The 24,643-nt window shown below is 40.5% G+C and overlaps 1 protein-coding gene across 2 annotated transcripts in view; it reads right to left on the reverse strand.

Moving 5' to 3' along the window:
* Positions 1 to 23,495, reverse strand: part of LOC127582899 (ATP-citrate synthase) — a 74,438-nt gene extending 50,943 nt beyond the window's left edge. For both annotated transcript variants that reach the window (XM_052038541.1, XM_052038540.1), the window contains exons 1-7: positions 23,366 to 23,495; positions 12,953 to 13,128; positions 10,025 to 10,147; positions 7,687 to 7,749; positions 5,731 to 5,921; positions 2,575 to 2,654; positions 333 to 463 (exon numbers count right to left, since the gene is read on the reverse strand). In XM_052038541.1, coding sequence (XP_051894501.1) covers positions 333 to 463; positions 2,575 to 2,654; positions 5,731 to 5,921; positions 7,687 to 7,749; positions 10,025 to 10,147; positions 12,953 to 13,111 — 747 coding nt within the window. In that variant the 5' untranslated portion in view covers positions 13,112 to 13,128; positions 23,366 to 23,495. The remainder of the gene's footprint in view (positions 1 to 332; positions 464 to 2,574; positions 2,655 to 5,730; positions 5,922 to 7,686; positions 7,750 to 10,024; positions 10,148 to 12,952; positions 13,129 to 23,365) is intronic.
* Positions 23,496 to 24,643: the final 1,148 nt, after the last annotated feature.

Below are 24,643 nucleotides of genomic sequence, written 5' to 3' on the forward strand. Positions count from 1 at the left end.
CATTACTGGGGGCAAAGATACTGAACTACTACAGCAGGAGAATAAATAGGTGCAGAATGAGGAAGGTACTTGATAGCACAGTTTCTAGCTTCAGGTAGAATCTTAACATGTCCAATGACAGTCTTCAGTGTATGAACTGGTGTAACACTGGAGGCAAAAGCCCTGCCATCATTGCCATTGGTTGCACACTGATGGATGGATGAGTTCAATTACATGACTCTTTCATAGTTCCAGATCCATAAGATGCACAGAAAAGGTAGCTAAGTTGGTCTCCCAGCTTTACAATAAACTAAGTTTGAAAAAACAAACATGAAATAAGCTAAGGTACTTGCCTCAGGATAAGCTTCTCTTCCAAATGGTGGTGGGAAATCCACATCTCCCCATTTACCTTTGCAGATGTAATCGGCTGTGGCATCTATCTTTGCTGCCATATCCAAAACAAATACTCCAGCATCTGTTACAACTGCAGGGAATAAAAATTCACAAATGAATAATCACAAGGCACTCCCAGAGCATACATCTCACTAGGTTTCAGCACTTATAATGCAGAAAATCTATGTTCCACACAAGTTTGGGAGAAGTCTCCTTATTACTTTGCACTGCCCTGCTCATCCTCTCTCCCCATCTTCCACCAAAAGAATTATTTATTGGCTGGGAAATGCAGGCCGTGAAAACAGCAGTCTGTGACCAAAGGCAACCCGAGCCCAGCAACTGGCTTGACCTGTCTGGAACTGGTTTGAATTGGCCTGCCTTTGAGCGAAACAAAGGAAGTGACATGAGGCAGATGTCCTTATCTGGTGCAAGAACAATGAGGTAATGCTGCCTGTGGTCTTGCCACATCCACTGGGAAGTTGAGACAGGTTAGCCAGATAGGCCAGAGCCAACAAAATCGAAACATAACAGTTCAACCTGATAAGAAAAGGATAAGAACAGAAGATTTTGGGTGTAGCAGCAGGAAAAATTCGAGAGACCAACCATCACAGAAGTGGATGACCTCACGTCAGAAATGTGCAGATTATGTCGGGATCAAGAGGGATGCCTGGCCAGCATGTACTTCTATTGCTGGGAATTAGCCTTTCTATTCTTTCGCTGTTCAGGGATTGTCAGGGAAACCTAATGGTTGTGTGCACAAACATATAGTCTTGCATGAATTGCATGGTTGCTCTTAACCAAACTGTATAAATTGCACGTCTGTTTTTAACTGAACCATTGTTAGTTCATACAGATTCTCTTTGTGCTTAACTAACTATTGTTGTTGAGGGTGGGAACTAGCAACAGAATCTTAGGTTTCAGGGAATGAAAAATATGAAGTAGAAAGAATTAGAAATGTAATTTACAATACTATAGAAGGCTCATGGGGAGAAAAGAAGAAGTATTTATTAGCAAAGGAGAGCTTGAGACAGGGCAGGAACTGCAATCTGGCTTACATAAAACCAAAATCAAATTGTATTACTACTTTAAGATATTATGCATACTTTGTTTATCCCCACCTACCTCACCACGACAACACAGGTTGTTGGCTGGGATATAAAGTCACTGGCTGCGCTGAACTCATTACAAATTCTCTCAATTTCAATCAGGTTGACAGCCACCAGTCCTGCTGGGCAGAGACCTTGTCATGTTCCAGAACAATATAGATGGGGCACCAGAATTTTATATTTTATTTACCAGCTCTGATAATATAAAAGTAAAATGCTCTGGACCCTTCATGAAACTAGAGAATGAAAATTCCCAGCAGTGTGTCAGCTCACCAGCATGTGAAAGATCAACTGTTTATCTGGGATTTTTCATTAGAACACTGAAGTTCTGAAATGCCAACTTTCATTTTTACAAGGTTTCAGGTACAAGGCAATGGGGAGTCTTGCTGGATTCTACTGTACCATGAATACTCTAACAAACTTCTACAGATATACTGTTGAAAGTATCTTGACTGGTTGCATCATCGTCTGGTACGGCATTTTGAATGCACAGGAACGCAAGAAGCTGCAGAGAGTAGTGGACTCTGCCCAACACATCACAGGCACATCCCTCCCCACCAGTGGTAGTACCTACAGGAAGTGCTGCCTCAAGAAGGCAACATCCATCAAAGATCCCCCAACATCTGGGCCATGCCATCTTTTTGCAGCTAACATCAGGCAGGAGGTACAGAAGCCTAAAGTACCACACCACCAAGGTCAAGAACAGCTACTTGCCTTCAACCGTTCAGTTCTTGAACCAATCAGCAAAACCCTAATCACTATAGTTTAGCAACACTATGATCACTGCACTAAAATAGACTTTGTTTGTTCTAATTGTGTTCTTTCTTGTAAAAACTGTGTACAATTTATGCTTTTCCTGTGAATGCTGCTTATCTGATGCTATGTGCCTGTGATGCTGCTGCAAGTAGTTTTTCATTGCACCTGTGCATACATGGATTTTTGCATATGACAAACTGCTTGACTTGAACCTAAAGTTTAAATGCAGTGAATTACCTCCTATTCTATTTAATTAAACTATCAAGATTTTCCACATCCATCCACTTGGCTTGTCACCCTGCAGAAGAAAGGTATTTAATATGAAATACTTTTTGCTTACCTAATGGATTAATCTCCAGATAGGTAAAGAAGAGATCCTCATACAGTGTGAAAAGTCCAACAATAAAAGATGCCAAAATGCTGCAAAGATTAAAACAAGTGTTAAAGGCACAAAGAAAACTAAATTAACAAACTAATGCATGATATTAGAAAGAGGACAACGGAGGAAACAGGCAGAGAGCAAGAAATGAGTGCTCAAAAGGATAGGGGCGAGGGCAACGACAGACGAGAGGGAGTGGATGCATGCAAGTAGGGGGAAATGGAGGGCAGGAGCAAGGTGGGGGGGCTAGCGTGTGCAGAGGGAAATGATGAGTGGGTGCATGCAAGGGTGGGACAGGCTGAGAGAGGTCATTTGGGAGGGGAATGGAATGAGAGCAGAAGGGCACAAGAGAGGGGGAGTGCTGATGGGATGTGGGACAATGAGATTGTGAATGCGGGGTGTGGAGGATGACGAGTAAAAGTAATGAGAAAGAAAGGAAAGAGATAACAATTGTTGCATCATTGATTCCAAACTCATCCTTTATAGGTATCACGGAGCAGCAGTACTGGGGGAATTATAAAGATGCACGAGGGATGTACAGGTTTGCCAAATTGTGAAGTCAGATTTTTTTTATATAAACAATGCTGCTTTACTTTTAACCTGTTGGCAATTCCTCAGAACTGCAGCATGATAATAGAATTGAAGATCATGTGAAAACAAAAGTAATCCCCCTATTCCTGTATTTCCCCTTCAACATGTGTTCAATAAAAACAACACATGAAATTGAAATGTGCAATTTTCAGATGAGTATAAATTCAGTCAATCTGAAACTGCCTAAAAATCTGTGTGTACCCGTCAAGATTGAGATCAAAGACTTACCAAAGGGATCAAAGCACGTAGACAGATAAATTAATGACAACCCATTATTGAACAGAATACCAAACCTGTTTGGTCTGACAGAACTCCTCTAGTTCCTATATACTGTGGCTTTCATCTGTAGGCAATACTGCCACAACTAGTGTTTGCATACCCACTGTGTGAATAGTTATCCCAACTTTGAGCCAGATCTGAAATCTTCAGTTCATTACTATTCACCTTCAAACTACTTTAATGAAATTTGTACCCAAGCTGAGATCACTTGACCAAATGTTATCATTGCACATTTAGCCAAGGTTCAGTTTGAAAGATCCTGCATAATTGAGTTACAATTAACTGTAAACAGAACATAAATGTTGAGAGGTTACTTTATGATACTCTAACATACGTTAGACTATTGTTTATTGACAGCAGCTCTGCCTTCAATACAATAATTCCAAGCAAGCTTGTCACCAAACTCCGGGACCTAGGACTCAACAGCTCCCTCTGTAACTGCATTCTTGACTTTCTAACAGACTGCAATCAGTGAGGATAGGCAGCAATACCTCCGGCACGATTATTCTCAACACTGGTGCCCCACAAGGCTGCGTCCTCAGCCCTCTACTCTACTCCCTATATACTCACGACCGTGTGGCCAGATTCTGCTGCAACACCATCTACGAGTTTGCAGATGATACCACCGTTGTAGGCCGTATCTCAAACAGCGATGAGTCGGAGTACAGGAAGGAGATAGAGAGCTTAGTGGAATGGTGTCATGACAACAACCTTTCCCTCAATGTCAACAAAACAAAGAGCTGGTCATTGACTTCAGGAAAGGGGGCAGTGTACATGCACCTGTCTACATCAATGGTGCTGAGGTCAAGAGGGTTGACATCTTCAAGTTCCTGGGAGTGAACATCAACAGCCTGTCCTGGTCAAATCACAGATGCCACGGCCAAGAAAGCTCACCAGCACCTCTGCTTCCTCAGGAGGATAAAGAAATTTGGTTTGTCCTTTGACTCTCATTAACTTTTACCGATGCACCATAGAAAGCATCCTATCTGGACATATCACAGCTTGGTACGGCAACTGCTCTGCCCAAGACCGCAAGAAGCTGCAGAGAGTTGTGGACACAGCCCAGCGCATCACGGACACCAGCCTCCCCTCCTTGGACTCTGTCTTTACTTCTCGTTGTCTTGGTGTAGCAGCCAGCATAATCAAAGACCCCACCCACCCGGAACATTCTCTCTTCTCTCCTCTTCCATCGGGTAGAAGATACAGGAGCCTGTGGGCACATCCCACCAGACAAGGACAGCTTCTACCCCACTGTGATAAAACTATTGAATGGTTCCCTTATACAATGAGAGGGAATACGACCTCACGATCTACCTTGTTGTGACCTTGCACCTTATTGCACTGCACTTTCTCTGTAGCTGTGACACTTTACTCTGTACTGTTATTGTTTTTTTTAACCTGTACTACCTCAATGCACTCTGTACTAACTCAATGTAACTGCACTGTGTAATGAATTGACCTGTACGATCGGTTTGTAAGACAAGCTTTTCACTGTACCTCGGTACAAGTGACAATAATAACCAATACCAGTGATGTGGAATGTCAAGATAATCCAAGCCCTTTTCTTCCCACACCACTCCTAAGAACATCAAGTGATGGGATTTTTTAATCATACTGTTTAGGAGATGAAGCTCACCCACTCATCATTGAAATAGGGCAACAGCATTGTGGTTTTTGTTGTGTCCATGAGGGCAAACAGCTTAATGTGATAACCAAAAGACAGCCCCTCCATCAACGCCTTCACTATAGCACTGGAATATTGGCCCAGATTTTTGAGCTTAATTCTCTGGAATTGAACCAACTGACTCAGCATCATGGGATATGGGAGCTGTTAAGAGTTCTGCATCACTGATCCAGAGAGACAAATTTGAATCCCACTGTGGCAACTGGGGGAATTTAAATCCTACTAATTAAATACACCTGAATATTAAAAATAGCTGTCTTAGTAACATTAACCATGAAACTCCTGGATTGTTGTGAAAACACCTGATTCACTAACATCCTTCAGGAAGGAATCCATTCTGGCCTATATGCTACTTCAGACCCACCAATGTGACTGACTATTAAATGCCGGCACTATTAGTGATGTTCATATCCCACGAATGAATGAAGACAAAAATCCCAAATAGAGTCATTCTTCATGGCTGTTCAATACCCAAGAACAACTCTTACTAAATGGAGAAATCCATCAGCTCTGGTGTTACGTGAATGAAAAGGGGAAAATTTTTATTTAAAAAGAAGTGTTACCTTTTCTTGTTTAGAGGAGCATGCTGCAACAGGTGGTCACAGACATCCTGCTCGCTCAGCTTTCCATCAACTTCTACAAGCAATTTGCAGGCTTTAGAGTCAACATCACCAACATCCACTCCACCCTCATGATGAAACAGCACGTAGTCACCTTCCCGTGCAGCATAGATGCACACATAAAATTCTTCCTCCTGGGTAAGAACCACAGAAATATTGCTGAATACAGATAAGATACAAAATCTTCATCTGTGTTTCCTGAACTTGAGGAGATTGAGGGGTGATAATTTCAAGCGGTTTGAAATGTTAAAAGCTTTTGGTATGGTTAGGGCAGAGAAACTATTATTTCCTCTAATGGAGAAAATCACAAACACGAGAGAAAATTCGAGCAGAATTGCACACTGTTCCAGATCTGTGTATGGAAACTCTCCCTCAAAAGTCCGTGGATGCTGGACATTATTAGTTTTTAAAACTAAGTGATTTGGGAAACTGAACTACTGGAAAATGCCTTATCAGAATATTGCACTTGCTGTATACAGGGACATTTTCCTTCAGTAGAACTGCTGCCCACTCAGGGGAAAGTTTAAGAAAGAGGAGCAGGAAAATGTATTGTCCCTTGAAGCTGGTTCATCAATGAGAATGTAGCTGAACATCTGAGGCATTTCCACCTACCGACCATCCCCAATAATACTTGATCCAGTTAGTATCCAAAAATACTGACCCCCATCTCGGCATGGCTTTAAAGTAATGGGTGGGAAGTTCAAGGGAGATATCAGAGGGAGGTTCTTTTTAAACCCAGAGAGTGGTAGGTGCATGGAATGCGCAGCCTGGGGTAGTGGTGGAAGCAGGTACGTTGGTCAAGTTCAAGAGATTGTTAGATAAGCATATGGAGGAATTTAAAATAGGGGGATATGTGGAGGAAGGGGTTAGATAGTCTTAGGCGTGGTTTAAAGGTCAGCACAACATGGTGGGCCGAAGGGCCTGTACAGTGTTGTATTGTTCTATGGTTCTATATACTTAATGACTGAATATTCAAAGCCTACTGTAAAAGAGAACTCCAAAGATTTCACAACCCTCCAGGTAATAAAATTTAACTCCGTCTACATGATCAACACCAACTAAGAATTATGGGGAAACTATCGCAGCATCTTTCTTGTCGAGCTTGCTTATGATTTTGTTGCAATAAGATTACATTCGGTCTTTTTCAAAGAACACAGATCCATTACATTCAAATTCTCTCTACATAAACTTTCTCAACCCATGAACCAATCTAGTGAGCAATACACAGCAGCACTCCAGGTATAAACTCACCAAGGCCCTACATAATTGCAGCAAGACTTTCTATTAAAAACTCTTGAAGTTGTATACAATAATCTCAAATATAGCGTTCCTTCCTGTATCTGCCTGGTAACTTTCAGATTCACCTACATCTTAATTCCTCTAAAAACTAACTTTTGAGTTCATCACTTTTCCCAAATAAAACTTTTCCACTTTCCCACATTCATAATTTGCATCATTTGAAAGAATAAGAGATCTTGTTTTTACAAAAACAAGACTATTCACAATAGCTTTCGGGCATCATCACTTCTATAATGTATACTTACTAATCAAACAGGGTCCTTTAATGTTCACCAACTGAATAAATTGCAGCATTTTGTTCTGCTGTAGTCTGTTGATTGCCTTTCACACTCAATTGAATTCCCATAGATCAAGGAAGTATATTTTACTCCTGTCAAGAATGTCATTTTAAAATTCTGATCAAGTTAACAGATGTGCAAACTTCCTTAGGTCAGGATTATAAACATTTTATTTAATTCTACCCTTGAGAAAAATAAGCACAACTAGATTGCTAGAACAACATAATAGGCTGCTGAGCCCCATAATATATTGCTTGCTATTGCCTGAGTACAGACACAAAACTATATTTTTTTTAAAAAACTAAAGTACTGTTTGACCAACCTGTTTGTGAGGTACAAAGGGCTCAATCAGAAAGTTTTTGAGGACACCCTTTGCACGTCCAACCTAGTTAAATAAAAAGTTAAAATTAGCAGCAGAACACTATAAACTCCAATCCTGCCGAAAACAATAAACTTGTACATGCGACACAAGAGTCTACAGCTGCCGGAATCCAGAGCAACAAAAATTCTGCTCGACCCGCTGAGTTCCTCTAGCAGATTGTTTGAACTTGTACATGCATCATGTTTTGTGCTGCTCAGAAATGTTTTATATACAAGTTCTTTTAATTGCAGTCATTCTACATAGACCAAAGCTGCAGGTCTGAGTGTAGCAAGATCCTAGAGAAAATAAGGATGCTGGGGTAACAGGAGCATCAGCCAGGATGTTGCTACTAGAATACATAACAAGTACTAGATATAACCACGGAACTATCTGCATTAAAATTCGCTTCTGCTGAATTGCCTCCCCCTAATGCCAACAGGTTTGCATCAAAACCAATCTCAGCCATATGGTAACGATGTTAACATCCAAGCCTATAGTGCTCTAACTACTAAGAATTTAAAACTGATCCTGAAAAGTAGATTGGGATGCCCTAAAAATACATGTTGAGAAACTGCTGCAGCTTTGTAGAGCTCTATTAATGGTGAACTCATTTTGATTACAATACTAAAATCTTTCAAATATTCCCAAATTTCTTGATATATCATGGAATTCTGGATTGAATATCATTTTATTTGTAATCTCTGCACATCAGGTGGAATAATAAACAATGGAAAATTAACCTTAAAAATGCACATAGATACTGCTCAAAAATTTTTTTAAAACTATGTCATACAGTGGATAGGTGGCCATTCAGGAGCCGACAAGAAATAAAAATCTTCCTTGACAACTCCTTGGTCGTCTTCAACCTGGTCACCCAGTGCATCAAAAAAAACAGATCAGCTGAGGTCTCTAGACAATGCCCTTCGCAATACCAAGCCTGTAATCCTTTAGTCCAATGTAATATCAAAGTGCACTTTGGATTTAACTTCTACTGGATCAGCCATTTTCCATGTTATAGCTTATATGCTGTACCCAGTTAACTTGGACAGTTTGGTGCCACTGATGTGGTACGTAGGAGAAGAACTGCAGTGGTGACTCTGAATTTCCCATCGTGCTGGCACCACATGTCGGCTTCTATACGTTTATTCTACAAAGCATGAGTAATGGAAGTTGCTGACTGAAGTCTTCCTATATTTAGATCTCAGCAAAGCAAATTAACATCATTGTAAGAGGCTACTGTAGTTGGCATTTTAGTAAATTACATTTCACTTGTCAAGCACATCAAACAAAATGAAGGATGACAACTTCATTATGGCTGAAAGTCCGGATGCGGGGAATTTGGTTACATTCCTTAATGGACTGTCCTGTGTCTGGCATTTAACAGACAGCTGAGATTGTTTTTATGAGGAAGGGCAGATCACCAAGTAACAGGTTGTAGTCATAGGTTGTAAAGTTCAATTTAGAGCCGCTTTCAAATTCCAGCCTAGTAGACACAGCGCAGCTGTGACGGAATACTCCCAAAACTCTATTTGAAATTCACGAAAGATTTGTCAAGATTTTCAGTAACTTACCAAATAAATGTCTGAATACAATTAAAAGCAAACACATTAAGTTTGAATTACCAGATGTACAGGAAGCAAAGATTCTTTGCTTAAACTGCTACAAAAGGATTTTTTAAAAATATACACATAAATAAAAGGGTGGTAATGAAGATTATCCAAAAGCCTCCTTTTAGTGGCTTGCTTAATGTGGGTAATTGAAATGGAGATTGTTGATTGTTGGGGGAGAGATGCAGAGTTAGAGCCTTCCAATTAATCAGACACAGGGGTTTCAAGGAGAGCTTAATGCATATAGTGGCCAATATTTTCACACAGTTCATTTCAAGAAAAACATGACATCTTTGTTTCAAATTGTAATGGGGCCATTTCTGGTCAATTAATTTTAATACAACAGGAGCTTTTTATGACATGGAAAGTCACTAAATTAAAAAAAAGCCCACATATCTGACTCATGAGCTATAGAAATACTATACGTTGTGGCACTTTTGATCCTCAAGCTTTCCTGTCTGTTGAAAGATGTGTTTCAAGGACAAGATACTACCACCTGGCAAGTTTCTTTGCTGCAAGTTTGCCACATCAATTGAGTTAACAAACAGAAGATGAATCACTGAATGACTCACTGCCATCATTGCAAGAGGAAAATTAAAACGTCTCACTAAATCAGTCAAGCACTACATTTTTCACTGCAGTCACATTTCCTCACATACCACCACCCACTTCGCTCAAGTTAGAGCACTCACCGTCGTCTCTTGCCCCATCCGTGGCTGTAACCATTCCTTCACTTCGGTCAAATCCAGGTTCACCCCGATCAGGCCCAATTTACCACGGCGCTTGATCAGTTGGTCTGGCTTCACCACTAGACGCTAGAGCAAGAAGAAAGATTTAGAGAAGTTTGAAGCCAATTACAACAAGATTCCTAATTAAACACTTGGACCAAGTCCAAACAAACCAAAGAATACAACCTTGGAATTTAAAGAATCCTTTATGAATTTAGGTGGATTATTCTTCTTGAAAAGAATTTGCATTTATGTAGATCTTTTCATTTCCTCAGGATATTTAAATGTTGCAATGCCAATTAATTACTTTCCAGATGGACTTAAGATCCCATGACACAGTTTTGAAGAGCAGGAAGATCTCCACAGCATTCTAATTTGTATTTTCTCTCTCATCCAAAAATTCATATGGATTATCTGCTCACAGATTTCTGTTTGTGGGAACTTGCCGTTAACAAAACTAGCTGCTACATTTCCTAGGTTACACTAGTAAATATACTTCAGAAGTATTTCACTAGTATTTTGGGACAGGTTTTAAACAGCACAGCACAAATGCAAATGTTTTTAGTTGTCATCAAATTGTCTTGTTTTTGTGTAAGGTTAGCTGGAAATAATTTAGCGACATCTCAACTGGAAAGGAATTTGAAGACAGCATTTGGTATTATACATGGAGGCCACAGAGGATTTTGAACTTAAAAATTACAGTGGTTCACCTCTTTTTATTCATGTTATTTTGAGCTAAATTACTTATTAGCTCCATCTTGCATCCCTCTCGAACCCCAACAATATCAGCTTCCAGTCTCATCAGAGTTCCCACCCTCTCAGCTCCCCCACTCTTTCCGGCAAAGATGAATTATTCTTGTCGGAATCTAGAAGATCGTGATGTTTGGTTGTTTAGAATGTAGCCCACATCCTTTAGTTTGCAACTGGAAGGAAACAGTGCTGAAAAACATAACCTTGAGAAGGTCAGAGCTTAGAAAGAAACGCCAATAAAACTAAATTATGCTTTCAGAAAGGACAGGCAGCACAATGTTTCTGCCAAATTATTGAGCCTAGAATCCTCTTAATTGCAAAAGCACATTTTATTTGGCAGATTAACGTGAAAATGACATTACTGACTGTTGAAAGTTAAAGAAAAATTGAATTACTCTTGAACAGTTTTCCAAATGCTAGGATTACTAGCACGAATACAAAACTGTTAACCTTCAGAAGCTTTTCTATATCACTACTGACCTTGGTACTCAATTAAGCATGCACTGATAAATTGAACTGCACATTCAAGATGGCCACATGGTAGACACTAGCCACTGGATATCCTGTTAAACATACCATCCAGAATTTAACACAGATACTGACAGAGCTTTGTAATGCACACACAGCTACTGACCTCAGGCCTGCCATCGCTGGAGGAAAGAATGGTGAATAGGAGTAGCGCTAAACCCAAAGGGGTGAATTGCTCGACACCAATTGCAAAAGACCCAATACCTTTGGTTATAATAAAGATCTATCTTATCTGATAAGATCTCATTCCTTTAAAATAAAATGGCATAAACTCATTTCTAATCTGACATGCATAGATTGTATAATTGAACAGAAATGGAAGACGAGATAAAAACACTCCATTAAAATGCTTTACTTCTACCGTTGATTCTAAGGGCCACCATTTATTTGTGACACCCTCATTCACAGTTTACACAACAGCTAGAGGATATGGTCACTGAACCAACTTTTTTTTTCCACCATAAAAGATAGTAAAAGATAAACCATAAACTTCACCCTTGCCCATACTCTTTAAATAATTTTTTTTTAAAAAAGCTCCAAAAACGCTCTGCAGCAACACAAAGTAGCTGGAGGAACTCAAGAGTCTGGCAGCATTTATGGAGGGAAATGGACAGTTGATGTTTCGGGTTGAGATTCTTCATTAGGGCTGAAAGAGGGGAAATAGCCAATATAAAAAGGTGGAGGGGGGGGGGAAGGAGTGGAGCAAGAGCTGGCAGGTGATAGGTTGGGGGGGAAAAGAGGGGAGAGAGCGTGAGAACAAAGATCCATCTCCTGCTTTCCATCAGCTTGATGACAAAACTACAATAAAACAACCATATCACATGCAAAAATTGAAAAAAAGTTGCAAATAGTAAATATGGATCCAAGTTAGAGTTTACATCCTACACTTGAGTAACAATCTAACAACTTCTACCCAATTAGGAACATATGAAAATAAAGAGCACTGATGCCATATGATACCAAAGAGTAATCTCTTACTTCAAAGAACCAGGGATACAATCAGGTAGGATTAATCCACCTTCTGCCTACTGACCACAGGAATTCATTACAGTTCATGAGTCTGCATCATAAAAACAGGCCATAATTTAGTACCAATTGGCAAAGCCATTCAAAGACCATTGGTTGCTATCAAATTATGGGACTGCTCTTATTGGAGATAGTTGGCAGGTGGAATACAGGGAGCTTTATACTCCCTCTAGGTGTGACTGTGATGTGCACCTGCTCTGGAAGTCTCAAGATGATACTGAGTACCCAGAAGCAAAAATGCCTCAATCCCAGCACAGGTACCTCACCTACTGCAACAGTATTTAAAGTTATATAATACTGTACCAGGTGAGAAAAGATTGCCCATCCTTCCTAAGCTGTAATTTCAATATTTAAAAAAATCTTAAATTAAATACCATTATTTCAATCACATACAGTTCAACTTCATCATAAATGTGAATACAAGTTTGAGATCCAAATTTCATCTGTAAATAAACTTTGCAACCATACAATTGGTGCATATTTACAAGATTTATCACTGGACCCAACTCTGTTGTGCTGCTCCATCCACATAACCACAATCACCACTGCATCTTTCAACCTTAGTACTAACACTTCCAAGACACCCACCTCAGTCTGGAGCCAAGGATGCTCTTGGATGAGGAGGCCCCAGTCAGTTTCAGGTCGCAGTCTAGCATATTTGAACCTGTTCTGGATTGCAGCCTTTGTACAGATGAACTTGTAAAGGAATTCTTTACCAGTCTGCTCAGATATGGCTTTAGCTGACATGACTGTTCAATTGCTTACTGGAAAAAAGAGAAAAATCAAAATGTCACAATTAAATTTACTGTATTTCTAAAGAGATAAATAAACTTAAAACATGAACTCAGTTCAAGTATATCATTGCAGTCCAATATGAACATAGTTTCCTTAAAGAACAATTTATTCACATAAATGTGTAATAATATGCAAGTTACTTTGAGAGACTTAGTTACGATTAGGCTATAAATAACATTTCCAAACTGTGTTGAATAATTAAGGCCAGAATCAAAGTTTGATCCTTTTAAAAAAAAAATCAAATGTCAACAGGGTTTCTTCCAACTAAGAGCCCTGGAGAGCTGCAATAGTTGCCTACAAAAGTTACCTGCACAATTCATCAGTTATCACAAAAGGAATCGTTCAGCTTCATTGCATGCACTTCCTTGTAGAAGTATTTATAGCTGAGAGCATGCAGTGAAAATTCTGATCAACTCTTATCAGCCAAGGTTCAGTTCCTTTTCCAAGTGGTTTCTACTCAATTGCTCCGTTGGTCTGTTCAACATATCAGTTGAGATAAAATAAAATTGCCATCATCCACAGTATCAATTCCAACTATAACAGTTGTACTTAATTCTTGCAGATAAAAGGTAAAACAAAAATTGGCGAGAAGAATAATGCACTACTGAGTCAGCCTAAGCCCTGGGGAAGTGATGGCAATGACTCTTCAGTCTCCATTTTCCATTTATACATTTTGTTCTTATTTTGAAATATTCCTATTTTATAGCTAAATAAGACAAGTACCAGAATGCAAGGTTCTTCAGCTCTAGTGCCCAAAGATCCAAGGCAGTACAACTTCACCACTGAAGTGGTGACGGCATTTGTTTGGGAATATGGCAACAGCTTTCTTAATGCAGTAAAACCGCTCAAAACTTCACAGGAGCCTTAGCAATGAAACCTGACATTGAGCCATACAATATTTGCAGAGTTGCTGAAAATCTCAGTAAGAGAAACATGTTTTAAGGATCATTTTTAAAAAAAGCCAGGAAAAAAAAACATCCCAAGCTTAGAACCTTGGTATGGCCATCGGTAGTGAAGCGACTTGATTCAAGGATGAGCTGGAGGCCATAACTATAGGACATATAATTGAAAGGATTATAGGGCTGGAAGAGAATTCAGAGATAGGGAGGGTCAAGGTCATGAAAGGATTTGAAAACAAGTGATGACAACTTTAAAAACCAAGCTGAATAAGCAGTGGGGTCATGATGAAATGGAGAAGATAAGAACTTTTGTTTTTTTTAATTTATTTGTTTATGGGAATGCAGACGTCATTGGCAATGGCAGAACTGAGGGGCAGCGAGAAAGTCAACCACACAGATGTCGATCAGGGGATCAAATATGAACAGACTGGGCAAGGATAGCAGATTTTTTTTTCTCCTAGTTCCATCATTAATTTCATTGACACTAGCTTTATGTTTCTAAGTTTATTTAATTATTTGCATTTAACTTCCCCAGCTATACTGGTGAGATTCAAACTCACAGCTCTGGATCAGCGGTCCAGGACTCCAGCTGCTAGTCCAGTGATTCAACCCACTTCATACACAGAATACAATGAAGGAGGCAGGCTAAGAGTGCATTGGAACAGTCAGATCATAGACTTATACAGCACAGAAATAGACCCTTTAGCCCACCACATCCATGCCAACCAAACACCCATCTATACTAATTCCATTAACCAGCACTTGGCCCATTGCCTTCTGTGTTAGTGGTGATTCTTAAATAACATGAGAGTATCCGCCTCCACAACCCACTCAGTGTGTCCCTGTGTACCTGGAGGTAACAATGTCATGGATGAATTAAACAATTTCACTGGAGGCACCAGGTGTGTATTCTGGGAAACTCCAGGTAGGTTTAAAAGAGAAAAATTTGATCACAACTGCTCAATTTACTTTAGTATCTTTGCACAGATGCAGATAACAAATTCAATTTGGATTTGAATTTGAACTTTAATCAGAGATGAAAGGGCACTTGCTAACCCAATCTTCCTCAGTCTCCAATTGTTTAGCATTTCCTCTTAAGCTCAAGGAAGCTGAAGCAAAATACTTTGATCGTTTCACTTGGCAGGGTAACCAGCATAGTGTGTCTGTATGCAGATAATAAAATACCAGTGCTTAAATGCAGCCAAAATAAGGAAAAGGTTGAGATGCAATGCACTAAATATCAAATCAGCACAAATATCATTTAGCACAAACCTTGCTACTTCACCCCAGGCAGAATAATGAGGCGTTTTCTGAATCCAAATGAATAGGAATGTAACAAAGCCAGAAAAATCACATTGCACCTACACCTTTTGTTACTTAAGGATACCAGGAAGCTGACCTTTAGATAAAAGTGAATCACATTATGCTTGTCTTGTCAAAAACATTTCAACAAACCTCATCTTCGGTGCAGAAGTCCTTCATTCCTGCATATCAATATGCAAATAAGGTTCCAAGTCAAAAAAGTTGAATGAACAGGAAGCAATTACCTTTTTATATGCAAGTAACCTTAATACAAAGATGGAAAGAATTTTTCCTCCAAATAATAGATGATAGATTGTCACAGGCCAGATCAGTAACTTGTAAAGTATCATTGATCTGGCCTGTGACAATCTGTGACATCATTAGTTCACAAGTCCAGCCAGGTTATCATAAATACACAACTGCATAAGAAAGAGGAGGAGTAGGTTATTCAACCCTTCAAGCTTCCTCTGAAATCCAACAGGATCATAGCTGATCTTCTACCTCACCATCAGCTCCTTGCTTCTGTCACCATATCCTTGGATTTCTCCAACAAAGAGAAAAAACATTGCCCTCTATTATGTCGTCTCAGAATTCCAAAATTCATCAGCCTTTAAGTGAAGAGGTTTTTCCTCTTTCCATCCTAAAGATCCCTGTTCTGGGCTTCTCCCTGCATCTACCCTGTTACACCCCAAGTATTTTGTACATCTCACTGATATCATCTCTCATTCTTCTCTCGAGCCACACATGGCTGTTTGATGTTCAGCCTGTGCCTCTTCAAGACCAGCAACTTCTGTAATAAAAGTAAGAATGCTAGAAACACTCAGCAGGCTAGGCTGTATCTGTGCAAAGAGAAAGTTAATGTTTCAGGTCAAAGACCCTTCATCAAGCTGAGAATGAGATTAAGAACTTAGGTAGCAGAGGTGGTGGAGGAGAACAATGGGTGAAACAAAGGGAATTCCCTTCCTATAACTTCTGTATTAGAATATGAAATTTTATTACACCAGACTATGTAGTTTCACTACATTTCTCATTATACACTGCAAACACTAGGGCACTAATTCAGAAACAAATAGAAGTCTTTGAACAATCACATGCATTCCTCTTGAGGACTTTAGTATCCCTGCTGCAATGAGGCGAGAACAACAAAGACACAAAAGTACAAAGTTGAATACACATCTTTTAAAGAGGACCGAGACCATTTCCATTTTACTCCCTATTTCCTAACAACTTATAACATACAACTCAGCTTGAGTCTATGCCAGTTTACAGAGCAAACTCATTCCCCTAATTTTCCCTGTTCCCTATTCTTCCCACATTCCCAACAACTGCCATCAGATTCCACCACTCACCTACACACTAGGGGGAATTTGTTATAGCCATCCAGCATGTCTTTGGAATAATGGAAGGAAACTGGGGCACCCAAAGGAAATCCACTTGGTCACAAGAAGAATGTGCAAACTCCACACGGATAGCACCAGAAGTCAGTTTTTCACTTCTAAAGGTGATAAAGCTGACAAGACAGAGTTAGTAGCTGGCGGGATGAAGTTGCAGGAGACCTGCGGCTGCTGGTGATGCATGGCTTGAGCAGAGCAGAAGGAAAATAAAAATGGTATCAAAAATAAAACAGAACAAATACAACACTATTTTAAAGATCAAACCAAATATTTCATTTATTGTTATACTCCATAGAAGATACAGTACAGAACTGAATAAACTACGCTTAAAGCAAATACATGAACCATAATCACAATGACATCAATGTTGCCCTGTTGAGTTTCTGCACCAATTTACACAAAATATCACCAGATCAAAATATCAATTAGGAAGCAAATATAAAAAATCTTGTCATCACATCAAGGATAGTCTGCCCTTCACACCAACATTCCAATTATTTCAGCACAAGAATCTACTACAGCTGAAATTATTTCAACACAAGAACCTAATACAGCGGGAAATTATTTCAACATAGGAATCTACAAAAGCAGAAAAGTAAATTTGAAAGACATGTGTGAGTATCTGTGCATGCAGGTAGGGTGTTGGGGGGGGGGATTGGGTGGGTGGTGAGTGCAAGAAGTGGACAGTGATTCATCTTCCCACTTTCCACTGGCCTCAGTGCAGATACAAAAATCAGCTTTACTTTTAAATTTTCCAGGATGAGGGCAGCTTGGCAAGAGTGATATTTGCCCATTCCTATTCTGCGCTACTAAGAAGCTGGAGGAGTATCTTCCTGAACCGCTTCAGATTGGAAATAAAACCAAGAATTTTTTTAGATCACTCTGAAAGCAATCCAACAATTTCAGTATCACTTTTTATGACTCCTGCTTTCTAAGACGAAATCAAATTCTGAAACTACAAAAGGTGAGATTTTTATCAATGCTGTCAGATTACAATTCCAGTGGCTCTCCCACTTCATTATCATACCCCATTGCCACTCTGTATGTACTTTTTTTTTGTAAGGAGGCCCCTTTACCAAATAAGAAGTACACACAGAAATCCATATTCAATCCCGATTCTGTCCTGGTGAGCTCATCTTTGATTGGACCAGCAATGTTCCTAAAAAGGAGTTTAATTAAAATATAATAATATTATTTTCCAGTAGGGAAGCTGGAATCATAAAGGCATACTAATCAGCCAGGGATAGCGATGGAACACCTGCCTGTAATTAAAGCTATAGTCATCACCCACAGATATTGTAACAGAATAAGTTCTAACAAACTATGAATACGTATTTCATCCATAATTAATATCCTGATTCAGCTAGACAAGTGATCTTGCTCCCGTCACCGAATACCTGTGGTGACCATTGCTTCCTAGTACAGAGAATCCTGTAAACTTTGCACGAGTATATGGCAGATACTGTATAGGACATTCCGTGTCAGTGACAAAATAGCAACACGGATAATCAAAGGTTCATTAATTTAAAGGAAATATTAAAAAGAGAATTTTTAGGCAGTACAATAGTATAATACTCACAATACTGTTAAGTTGGGAGTTTCTGAATTTTGACCTCCAACAATGAAGGAATCAATATGTACAATCTAAGACAGAATGATGTGCAATGATGTTCCCATGCACCTATTGCTTTCGTCTTTCCAAGCAGTCAGGAATCATCTGATAAACCTAGTCTCTCAACTACTTCATGTAGATGCTCGAGGAGCTGCACCTCATCTTCTAATGTGGCGCAACACAGCCTTCAAGATTCAACATTTTAATTCATCTATTTTCAGATAATCAGCTATTCTAGTTTGGCATCGCACAGCCACAACATGTTATTTATTTTCCTCCTCTGTCGTCTTCTAGTATTTCAGATTTCATCATCGTCTCCTTCTTGAACCTCCCCCAGACATAACTTTTGTAATTCATGTATCTCTCCACACTTTTTCAAACAGCAACCCCACCACTTGCATCATGTCCTACTACCAATCGTCCCTCTTGTTTTACTACCCCTGCCCCCACCTTCTTGTCAATGTGTTTCATTTCTAACTTTTCACAGTTCTGATGAAAGGTTCTTGTTTTGAGACATTAACTTTTCTCTTCCTCTACAAATGCCACCTTACCTGCTAACAATATAGTTTCCTCCACAATGTAGAAACTAAAGGCAAATAGGGTAACCATTTGCCAAACACTCCTCTGATTCCAGTTGCCTGTCATGATAATTCTCCATCACTTTTTGCTTTTATTACATTTCAGCAAGTACATTGTTTAAAAAAATTCTGATGGGCTTTAAATTTATACTGCTTTTACCTGTTTCGTATCAATGTGGTCAAGAATGTGCCATTGTGCAGGAACTGCAGGTGATGCGTTGCATGTTCTATTTGTGATAAAACCATTCATGCAGAAATAACAATTGCTTTTTGTGGAACACTACTTTATGGCTGCTCATTTTCTCTCATTGAGCAAGAGTGAATAATGATCAATTTAATGAAAAAAATGAATGGAGCAGCCAAGATTGTTTTTCTTTAGATTATGTGTAAAGTGTCATTTTAACAGTCGGTACTGTTGTAGCAGTTAACTACGCAGATTCTAGTGTGTTTTTTGTTGTAAAAATTATTTTGTTTAACTTCTTGTGAATGCTGCTTATATGATGCTATGTGCCTACGATGTTGCTGCAAGCAAGTTTTTCATTACACCTGTACATACAACAATAAACTCTACTTTGACTTCGATACCTGCTTAGTGATTTTGTAGTTATGGAAGGAGTGGAAACCTACAGGAGGTTGTTTCCTGATTGCTCCAAGATATGACCTCACCTGCAGTGAGTTACTAGGCCCTTTCCCTGACAAAAGAATACAGCTGTTATTAAGTGAGGCATTGCAAAGCCAGTGGGGTCTCAGCAACCTGGGTTTGTTTTGAATTGTTTTTCTGCCTGAAGGCTGCTACTTTACTTCATTGGTTCTGTGAGAATTCAGTATTTTTCTTAGTTTTATTGTGGAAAGCTGAGCAGCTGCAAGCTCTATACGATCCTGATGGAATGAAATGTGCCTTAGTCTGTTTCCATTTTTGTCTGATTGTAAGCCACTAAGTGACTTTATTCTTTGCTGGAGCCATCCATGACGTGGAAGATATTGTTGATGACTTTGGTTTTTGTTTGAAAATAAAATTCTTTTCTCTCATTGTAAGGGTTGATTGTGTATCTTACATTAAAAAAGGGCTGCAAGTGCAGCTGAGGCTGCAAATAATCTAGCACATTACAATTGATCTACAAGTCATACTGGATGATTATCCTATTAAGTTGTATCAACAACATTAGAAGTTTCTTTAAATTGTTCAAATATGAAATTACATACCTTTTATTGTGCAATTTCTTCCCATGTAACCTGGAAAAGGTAAATAAAGGTTGCACAGGAAATTTCTCTGAGAGGGAGTGGGTATGGCTAGAGATCATAGCATCACAGAGGAAATGGACTCTTTGGAATGTTGAAGGAGAATATTGGAGGAGGAGGAGATGCATCTAGTGGTGGCATCATATTAGAGCATGTTAGCTTCACGCTCTAGAATGTCATCATTTCAAACAAAAAGATTACCCCCTGCCAAAAAATTAGGTAATATATTTACTTATCCAATATACTGTGCTAAAAATTAAAGGCAAGCCACATTGGAAACCATTTGCAGATCGATGATTTAAACTTAAAACTGATCAGATATTTCATTACACAGAAGTTTAAATAAACAAGATCAGCATACAGGCTGAATGTAAACAGAAATCTCTCCACTGATGTTTTTTTAAAGACACAAACAGCCAATTAAAATGCTGCTTAACTGCCACTTTGAACTCCACAGTACAGAACAACTGAATCACAATTAAATCCCATCTTACACTGGCCCAAGACATTCCAAGGGAGCAGGACTGTAGTCATTGTTATAACAAAAGTAACACAGCAGCCAATTTGCACACAATATATTCGTTTGCTGTTTGTTAGAATATAATCAGATATGATTCAGTTGAGTTCAGTAAAGTATTAGCCAAGGTACTGGCTAGAACCTACCTGCACTTCTTTAAAACAATGAGATCTTCCATTTCCACTTGAAAGAGTATTCCATCACCTTGTAGATGATAGAATATTTTGGGGAAATCAGACGGCGAATCAGTTCAAGACAGCCCTGCTCCAGCAGCCATTGTGTTCCTGTGTCTTGCGCTGTCTTTACTGCTCAACAGCTCCATGAAAAATGCAGGGAGCAGGATTGCTCTCACAAAAGCTGTACAATATCAGCCAAGTGGCGCAGTGGAAAATCCTTCTCAAATTTGGTTGCCCTCAGAAATCCATCACCATTCTACATCTGCTAAATGATGGCATACTAGTTGTGATAAACCCAATACCAGTGCAGAATGATACCAGCAAGGTTGATTCAAAACTCTGACACTCCTCAATTTTCCACACCTCCAACAAGCTCCCCGTTGGAGTGGAACTAACCAATTGATAATGTGTTTGATCTAACTTCAGGCATTAAGCTGCAGTACGCAGGTGGCAGTTGCATTTGTATACACTCAGAAGCCGAGATCCAAGTTATCACCACTGAAGCATTTAAGATGTTGGACTTTACACTAAACATTAGTCTTCTACCAATCCTAACCCTGCTGTAGAACACCTCCCTTCAGCAATAGATATCCATAAAGAAACACTGGAAAACAGACTACTTGCCATCTCTGAGGAGCCACTTCTCTGCAAAGGCAGATATCAATGAAGAAATCAACCATCTCCTCCAAAGCTGTCCGCAGAGAAGTGTTCCAAGATCGAGACCTCTGTCCCGGCCATAAGTCTACCAGGCTACAGTGATCCTCACTCCCTTTGTATTTTGGAACTACCCACAACAGGCACATAAAAACACCATCAATATCATAGAATCATAGAACAGTACAGCACAATAGAGGCCCTTCAGCCCACAATGTTGTGCCGACCTTTAAACCTCATCTAAGACTATCTAAGCCCTTCCTACCACATATCCCTCTATTTTAAATTCCTCCATATGCTTATCTAGTAATCTCTTGAATTTGATCAATGTACCTGCCTCCACCACCACCCAGGCAGTGCATTCCATACGCCAACCACTCTCTGGGTAAAAAACCTTCCTCTGATATCTCCCTTGAACTTCCCACCCATTACTTTAAAGCCATGTCCTCTTGTACTGAGCATTGGTGCCCTGGGAAAGAGGCGCTGGCTGTCTACTGTATCTATTCCTCTTATCATCTCCAAGAAATTATTCAAAATCCACTGGCAGGATAAGCTGATCAATATCAGTACCCTCTACTAGGCCAATGGCCCCAGTATTGAGGTTTTAATTACATTCAGACAGATCCAATGGGTGGGCCACATAATTTACATGCCTGACACTGCCTGCAACAGACATTCTACTCCAGGTTCCATCACAGCAAGAGATTTCCAGATGGACAGTTATAAGAGTTCACAGATATTCTCAAAGCCTCCTTGAAAAGCATTCTCATCAACTCACAAGAATCCCTAGCCTGTGACCTTTCAAAGGAAAAAAGCTGCAATCAGGGAAGCCACTGAGGACCTCAAATCATGCAGGGATAAAGTCTAAGCAGAAGGAGTACAGGTTTCCCAAACAACCCACCCATTCTGTCAAGCATTCCTGCCCCCACTGCAGCAGAGTCTGCAAACTGGACATGGACCTTGTCAGGTCCTCAGAACCAGAGTGGAAGTAAGCCATCCTCAACTCCAAAGGACTGAGTAAGAGTTTTAGATGCTTTCTGCTCAGTGGTGACCTCCTGCACACCAGTGGTGGAAGATTCTTCTATCTGCTCTGAAAGAGATATCTGATAGTATAGTACACTCAGTACGATCACAATGGGACAAATCCTTCATCTACAGCTTTCCATCACAGCGGCAAGTGCACTACCACAGAGCCACAGCACTCAAGATAAGACATTTCTTACTCGTTGGTATCTTGTAAAGAAATCACATTGAACTGTAAGTAGATTCATCACTCACTCAGAACCCATCTGTAAATTACGTAAAGAAAAAAAACTGAAAGTTACCAAGAAATAGTGATTTGAAAACATTATTAGGATGCCTACTGAACCAGAATGGATGATGATTCCACAAGTGAATATTAAAATAGTGATGTGGAGAAAACACAGTAAAAAAAATCAAAAGTTGGAATTTTACAGGATCTTTGCTCCATTGTGCCAAGTCTTTGAAAGAGCCTCCAGTCCAGCCCATTCCACCGCTGTTGTCCCACAACCCAGAAAACTTCGCCCCTTCAATATTTAACCAGCCGCCCCTTTCAAAGTTCCCAGTGAATCTGCTTCCATCGCCCTCTGTCCCGGATCTCCACGCCTGCCACCCCTCTGCAGACCGTGCCCCCCGCCAGCGGGGAGCGATCACCCCCCAGAGGAGCCGCCGGCCCCCGGGAAGCGTGGCCAGGCCCGGCCCGGCTGAGGCGAGCTCCCCATCCACTGATGCTCCCCGGCCTGTTGCCACGGCAGCCCCGCACACTGGCCTCAGCCCGAGCCACCGGCTCCGCTCCAACGGCCGCCTGGTCTCACCTCGCTGCGCTGCCCCGAGTCCGGCCTGGACGAGAACCGTGTGCGCTCCGACCCGGACCGGCAGCGCTGTGAGGCGGATCCCCCTCCCGCTCTGCCTCTCGCCTCAGCATCTGCTGATCGCGCATCCCGGCCCGCTGATTGGTTCACACTCCACCACGTGAACGCCCACCCCACGAATGACAACCGCGCCCCTCACACGCAAGAACTGGTGACATCGACATAAGATGCATGCCGGGAGTTGTAGTCTTTCTATCTTCAGGCAGTTCCTGGGGATTGTGTGTATTGTTCCAGATCACATTTCTTTATCAGTCACATGTACATCAAAACACACAGTGAAATGCATCTTTTGCATAGTGTTCTGGGGGGCAGCCCGCAAGCGTCGCCACGCTTCCGGCGCCAACATAGCACGCCCACAACTTCCTAACCCGTACGTCTTTGGAATGTGGGAGGAAACCGGAGCACCCGGAAGAAACCCATGCGGACACGGGGAGAACGTACAAACTCCTCACAGACAGTGGCTGGAATTGAACCCGGGTCGCTGGCGCTGTAATAGCGTTATGCTAACCGCAACACTACCGTGCCTGCATCTGCAGAACTGGGGTTGCTTCCACTTCACAAGGATATTAGTGGGACTGGAGTTTCACAAGGATGTTGCCAGGACTGGAGGACTTAGTTATAAGGAGAGACTGGATAGGCTGGGGCTTTTTTTCCTTGGACTATTGGAGGCTGAGGAACCTTATGGAGGTTTATAAAATCATGTGGGGCGTTGATAAGTTGAATGGTCACAGTCTTTTTCCAGGGTAGGGGGGTCTTAAAACTAGAGGACATAGGTTTAAGATGAGAGGGGGAAATATTTAAAGGGGAACTGAGGGGCATCTTTTGTGCACAGAGGGTGGTGGGTTTATGCAATGTCACCAGAGGAAATAGTAGATGCAGGTACAATTACAGCATTTAAAAGCCATTTGGACAGATACATGGATAGGAAAGATTTAGGGCGATATGGGCCAAACATTAGCAAATGGGACTAACTCAAATATGCAACTTGGTCAACATGGATGAGTTGGGCTGAAGGGCCTGTTTCTGTGCTGTATAACTCTGACTCTACGACTTAAGTTTTCTGGTGTGGGTTAATGTGGGTTCTGAGGTAAATGATGAGACCAATTTGGGAAGTAAAGACTCCTCCACAAATAGGGCAGAGGTGACTGACAAGGTGGGTGGGTAAATCAAAAACACTGCAGATTCTGGAAATCTGAAACAAAACCAGAAAATGCTAGAAAC

Source organism: Pristis pectinata, chromosome 25 (genome assembly GCF_009764475.1).
Source record: "Pristis pectinata isolate sPriPec2 chromosome 25, sPriPec2.1.pri, whole genome shotgun sequence".
NCBI classification, from domain to species: domain Eukaryota; kingdom Metazoa; phylum Chordata; class Chondrichthyes; order Rhinopristiformes; family Pristidae; genus Pristis; species Pristis pectinata.